This window comes from Chlorella variabilis (assembly GCF_000147415.1).
Source record: "Chlorella variabilis unplaced genomic scaffold CHLNCscaffold_7, whole genome shotgun sequence".
Classification (NCBI taxonomy): domain Eukaryota; kingdom Viridiplantae; phylum Chlorophyta; class Trebouxiophyceae; order Chlorellales; family Chlorellaceae; genus Chlorella; species Chlorella variabilis.
The window spans coordinates 1,008,240-1,013,674 of record NW_005435081.1 but is presented as its reverse complement, the minus strand read 5'-3'; the positions used below and the strand labels follow the sequence as shown (position 1 = coordinate 1,013,674).

At 69.9% G+C, this 5,435-nt stretch overlaps 1 protein-coding gene across 1 annotated transcript in view; it reads right to left on the bottom strand.

The window, feature by feature from the left end:
* Positions 1-5,435, bottom strand: part of CHLNCDRAFT_144346 (hypothetical protein) — a gene marked incomplete at both ends in the record, with an annotated part of 7,659 nt that overhangs the window by 537 nt on the left and 1,687 nt on the right. The window contains 19 exons of the mRNA XM_005848640.1: positions 88-215; positions 556-717; positions 824-889; positions 1,000-1,065; positions 1,162-1,227; positions 1,356-1,421; positions 1,540-1,605; positions 1,732-1,797; positions 1,903-1,968; positions 2,139-2,204; positions 2,300-2,365; positions 2,545-2,610; positions 2,867-2,932; positions 3,111-3,176; positions 3,322-3,647; positions 3,807-3,892; positions 4,029-4,625; positions 4,874-4,945; positions 5,163-5,288. Coding sequence (XP_005848702.1) covers positions 88-215; positions 556-717; positions 824-889; positions 1,000-1,065; positions 1,162-1,227; positions 1,356-1,421; positions 1,540-1,605; positions 1,732-1,797; positions 1,903-1,968; positions 2,139-2,204; positions 2,300-2,365; positions 2,545-2,610; positions 2,867-2,932; positions 3,111-3,176; positions 3,322-3,647; positions 3,807-3,892; positions 4,029-4,625; positions 4,874-4,945; positions 5,163-5,288 — 2,289 coding nt within the window. The remainder of the gene's footprint in view (positions 1-87; positions 216-555; positions 718-823; positions 890-999; positions 1,066-1,161; positions 1,228-1,355; positions 1,422-1,539; positions 1,606-1,731; positions 1,798-1,902; positions 1,969-2,138; positions 2,205-2,299; positions 2,366-2,544; positions 2,611-2,866; positions 2,933-3,110; positions 3,177-3,321; positions 3,648-3,806; positions 3,893-4,028; positions 4,626-4,873; positions 4,946-5,162; positions 5,289-5,435) is intronic.

Sequence of the window (5,435 nt, the reverse complement as noted above, 5' to 3'; positions counted from 1 at the left end):
GATGGGGATGGGGAGAGCTCGGGGCTTGGGGATGGGGAGGGGCTTGGGGTGGGGTTGGGAGAGGGTGAAGGTGAGGGCGAGGCGAACGGGATTGGGCTGGGCGAGGGTGATGGGGAGGCGCTGGGTGAGGGTGAGGGTGCAGGTGAAGGTGAGGGCGAGGCGAACGGGAATGGGCTGGGCGAGGGTGATGGGGAGGCGGCTGGGCTTGGACTTGGCTGTGGTGAAGGCGATTCGCTAGGCGGGGAGGGTGATGGGGAGGCAGATGGGCTTGGGCTGACAGATGGGCTTGGGCTGGGGGAAGGTGATGGTGAGGGGGAAGAAGGAGCCGGGGACGGCGACAGCTCCAGGGACGGCGAAGGCGACGGGGAGATGCCTGTGAGCAGGAATGGCAGCATGGCAGGAATGGCATGATGGTTGGCGGGGCAAGCAGGCAGGCAAGGCAGCCGCAGGTGGGGCCGGTCAGAGCACCGCTCGTCGGGCGCATGCCGTGCAATGTGCGGCGGCCTGCATGCAAACGGCGCTTGGGGCAGGCGCGCGGCTGGGTGCAGGACTGACCGGAGGGCGTGATGATGCCATCGCCTGAGTCGACCGAGGGGTTGCCGCCCACCATGTCCCCTCCGCCCCCGCCGCCGCCGCCCGCGCCGCCACCGCCCGCATCCCCGCCACCGTCTATCGCGTCGCCGCCAGCTCCACCCGAGTCACCCGCGCCGCTAGAGCCTGAACAGAGGTGCGGCAACGTGTAACCAGTTCGCGGCAGGCGAGGTGGCAGGCAGCAGCGGTAGGGGACAGCAAGGCGGCAGCCGCGTCTACAGCCTCAGCCCACCCGCGTCGCCGCCGCCGCCAATCACGTCGCCTCCAGATCCGCCCGAGCCACCGTCGCCGCCAGCGCCTGGCAAAGGGGGGAACCAATGGAGGGCACGTGAGCCGGCAAGCGGTGGAGGAATATGCGCAGAGGGCAAGCCCAAACAAGCAGGACGCAGCAACCCCTGGTGAAGGCACCTGCGTCGCCGCCGCCGCCAATCACGTCGCCGCCCGAGCCGCCTGAGCCGCCGTCGCCGCCAGCGCCTGGGCCAGGAGAGGAGGCAATGGGGAGCAGGTGGGCATGCGAGAGGAGAGAGACAGCGAGCAAGACCGGGCAGCCGCAGCAGCCTGGCGGCATACCTGCGTCGCCGCCGCCGCCAATCACATCTCCGCCCGGGCCTCCAGCGCCGCCTCCGCCGCCAGAGCCTGAAGACAGCGCACACGAGGGCAGCATGGCAGTCATGGCAGTAGTCACCCCAACCAGGGGTCTCCTGTCCAGCCAGCTGCTCACAGGGCAGCCCTGCAGCTGGTGCACACAGGCAGCTTCAACGCACCAGCATCGCCGCCACCGCCATTCACGTCGCCGCCGGGCCCTCCAGAGCCACCCGTGCCGCCAGAGCCTGGCGCAACCGAGGAAAAAGATGCAATCAGTGTGGTGGTGGTGGCGGCAGGCGCATGCACGCTCATGGAGCAATGCAAGCCTCAACCAGCCTCCACCCGGGGCCCCTGAGAGCACACCTGCATCGCCGCCACCGCCAATCACATCGCCGCCAGAGCCCCCGGAGCCCCCGTCGCCGCCAGAGCCTGAAAAGCAAAGGATGAGCAGCTCAGTGACATCAGTAGCAGCTCCAAGACGCATGTGCAGCCACCGCACAGCTTGCTGAGGGTGCTAGCAGGCCACAGCGCACAACCAGCGCTGCTCCAACGCACCAGCATCACCGCCGCCGCCATTCACATCGCCGCCAGACCCTCCAGAGCCGCCCGTGCCGCCAGAGCCTGGAGGCAGGAGAAAACAACAAGATGCAATCAGTGTGGTGGTGGGGCAGGTGGGGCTGGGTGAGCCACAGATGGGCAGCCCCCACAGCAGTCCCAGTGACACACCTGCATCTCCGCCGCCGCCAATCACGTCGCCGCCAGAGCCGCCTGAGCCACCGGTACCGCCAGAGCCTGAAGCAAGCAAGGGAGACAGCGGGGGTGACGACAGTCGGCGCCCGGGCCAATACGAGCAGCAGCCCAAGCAGCGGCTTCCCAGCCACTCCCACAGCCCGCATCGCAGCCCTGAGCTGGTGAAAGCAAGCTGCAGCACACAGCTACACAGCCAGCACTGATCAACGCACCAGCATCACCGCCGCCGCCATTCACATCGCCGCCAGAGCCTCCAGAGCCGCCCGTGCCACCAGAGCCTGGATGCAGGAGAAGACAACAAGATGCACTTGGTGTGGTGGTGGAGGCAGGAAGGTTGCCAGCAGCGGCTAAAGACACAGAGCTGGCAGCGCACCGGCATCGCCGCCACCGCCAACCACGTCGCCGCCGGAGCCTCCAAAGCCACCCGTGCCGCCAGATCCTGCACTCAAGCAGTGTCAGCAGGAATGAGAGAGCAGCAATGGCATTGCCAGGCCAGGCAGCAGCAGCCCTGAGCAGCAAACCACGCATCCGCCCACGCCCTGCCGACCCGCACTCAGCATTGCAGCCTGCCCAGGGATATTGGGCAACAGCACACAACCAGCGCTGTTTCCAACGCACCAGCATCACCGCCGCCGCCATTCACATCGCCGCCAGACCCTCCAGAGCCACCGGTGCCGCCAGAGCCTGGAGGGAGGAGAAGACATGAGGAGCATGTGGAGGCAGCAAGCGGTGAAGGAAAGCAAGCAGAGGGCAGGCCTCAGCAGCCGCGGCAACACACCTGGCGTCGCCGCCGCCACCAATCACGTTGCCACCAGAGCCGCCTGAGCCACCGTCGCCGCCAGAGCCTGAAGCAAGCCGAAAATAACGAGATGCATTGAGTGTGGTGGGGGGGGCAGGCAGGTGGGAAGTGCCGGCTGAAGACACAGAGCTGGCAGCGCACCGGCATCGCCGCCACCGCCGATCACATCGCCGCCGGAACCTCCAGAGCCACCCGTGCCGCCAGAGCCTGCACCCAAGCAGTGCCAACAGGAATTGGAGAGCAGCCATGGCAGTGCCAGGCCACGCAGCAGGAGCCCCAAGCAGCAACCCACCCCCACACCCATGGCCCAGCACAGGACCTCTGAACGCAGTCCTGCACAGATGGCAACAAGTGCCAGCACACAGTGGGCGCTGTTCCAATGCACCTGCGTCACCGCCGCCGCCAATCACGTCGCCGCCAGACCCTCCTGAGCCACCCGTGCCGCCAGAGCCTGGCACAACCGAAAACAAGAGGGGGCCCGGCACCGAAGGTGGGCAGGGTCAAACCGACGCTCAGAGGGCAGTGGCCATGCCGCTTCCGGCGGCCCAATCCCCCACCCACACACCACACACACAAGCAGCCCAATGCTTTCTCACCAGCGTCGCCCGTCCCGCCAATCACGGAGCCGCCGCCGCCGCCCGAGCCGCCCGCGCCGCCATCTCCCGCTCCGCCGATGCCATCCACCACCTCGCCTCCCGCGCCTCCGCTGCCCCCCGCGCCGCCGTCGCCGGCGTCGCCGCCGCCTCCAACCACGTCGCCGCCGGCGCCGCCGCTCCCGCCAGCCCCTCCGTCGCCCGCGTCGCCGCCGCCACCCGTCACAGAGCCGCCAGCGCCGCCGCCGCCGCCCGCGCCGCCATCTCCCGCAGAGCCGCCGGGGCCGACGACGCTGCCGCCCGCGCCGCCCGCGCCGCCCGCGCCTGCACTCAAGCAGATGGCAGGGGCGAGGGGCGAGGTCACTGCGTGCCAGGGACAACCCGCTTGGAGGCGGCAGTGCACACACACACACACACACACACACATGCGCCTGGGCTGGGCTGGCAGCCCCGCCAGCACACCACCCCAGCACACCACCCCAGCACACCACCCCAGGCCCAGGGCCCGCACCTCCGCTACCGCCGGATCCTCCAGCCCCTCCCGCCCCGCCGGCGCCACCCGCCCCTCCATCCCCTGCAGGCGCCAAGCAAGGAGCAGGCAGGGAGGCGGGCTCAGCGGCAGCCGCCCAGGAAGCAGCGTCAGCACTTGTCTACGCAGCCGTCCCTGCTCCTTGCCGCCCGCGGAACCAACGGCACCCCCCCACACACACCCACACACCTCCGTCGCCGCCAATCGCAACCACAGTGATGTTGTTGATGACGGTGGCAGTGGCGCTGCCGCCCTGGCCGCCGCCGCCGCCGCTGCCACCGCTGCCGCCGCTCCCGCCGCCGCCGCCGCTGCCGCCGCCGCCGGTGCTGGTGCCGCCGCCGCCGGTGCTGGTACCGCCGCCGCCGGAGCTGGTGCCACCGCCGCTGCCGCCGCCGATGACCTGCCCCGGTTTGCCCGGCTGCCCCGCCTGCCCCGGCTGGCCGCCGCCGTGCGAGTCCTGGCCTCCCGCGCCGCCCGCGCCGGGCGCGCCGCCCTGGCCCGGCGTGCCGGTGCATGCGGGAGGGCGGGTGAAGTGCGGGGTGGGGTTGGCGCAGGTGTTTTCCTCCACCGCTGTATACGGCGGCTGCTTGGTCATGAAGAGCGGGAAGCGGGCGCTCCAGCCAAGGACATCTGATCCTGCGGTAAGCGCCCAATAGGCGTCAGCCACGCTCCAGGCGGGCAGCTCGCAGTCGTCGCCGCAGGCCGCCACGCCGTCCACGAGCGCCGACTTGAGGGCTGCCTGGCACATGGGCGTGGCAGACGGATCAACCAGCTTCATCTGTGCGGGCGCAGGGGCGCACGGTGGGGGGTGGGGGGTGGGTGGCAAAGAAGGTGCGTGCTGTGAGGGCACTGGAGCGAGGGCAGGGCGGGGCGGGAGGGAGTGCAGGGCGGTGTGCCGACAGCCCCAGAAAAGAATCCGGCACAGCACAGCGGCAGCGGCAGCAGCAGTGCCTCGCCACCACCCCACCACCACCTCAGCCCCCTATAAACACCACACACACACCACACACCACACAAGCGCCTCACCTCCAGGCTTCCGAGTGTGTTCACCTCCACCCCCGCGCCGCCGTCCACAGTCAGGTCAGTGGTGCCCGTGCCCTGCAACCACACACAATACGCGACACACAACACACAGCACGGCGTGAGGCGGGAGGCTCCACGACCCGGGCGGAGCGCTTGGGGGCAGCATGGGGGCAGCGTGGGGGAGGCGGGGAGCGAGGCCACGGAGGCGGGCCCCGGCCCCGGCGCCCTCCCGCTGCCCACCAGGCTGCCCTCCCCCGTCCTGCCCCAGCTCGGCACCAGCCCGCCACCAGACCTTGAATGGGCGGTACAGGGTGTTCACCCGCTTCGTGCACAGCTTCCTGCCACCTTCCCCCTCCAGCTTCACGTAGTTGCCAAACCAGGGGGCCACGGCGGACAGGCCCCGGAAGGTGTCGCCGTCCTGCGCAGCATGAGGGGATGCAGGGGGCGGGGCAGGGAGGCATGGGTGGGGCACATGGGGTGCAAGGCGCCACATGGCTGTGCTGTCACAATACCGCAATACCGATTCGCTCCGCCTGGCCTCCCCTCCCCTTGCTTGCTGCCTCTC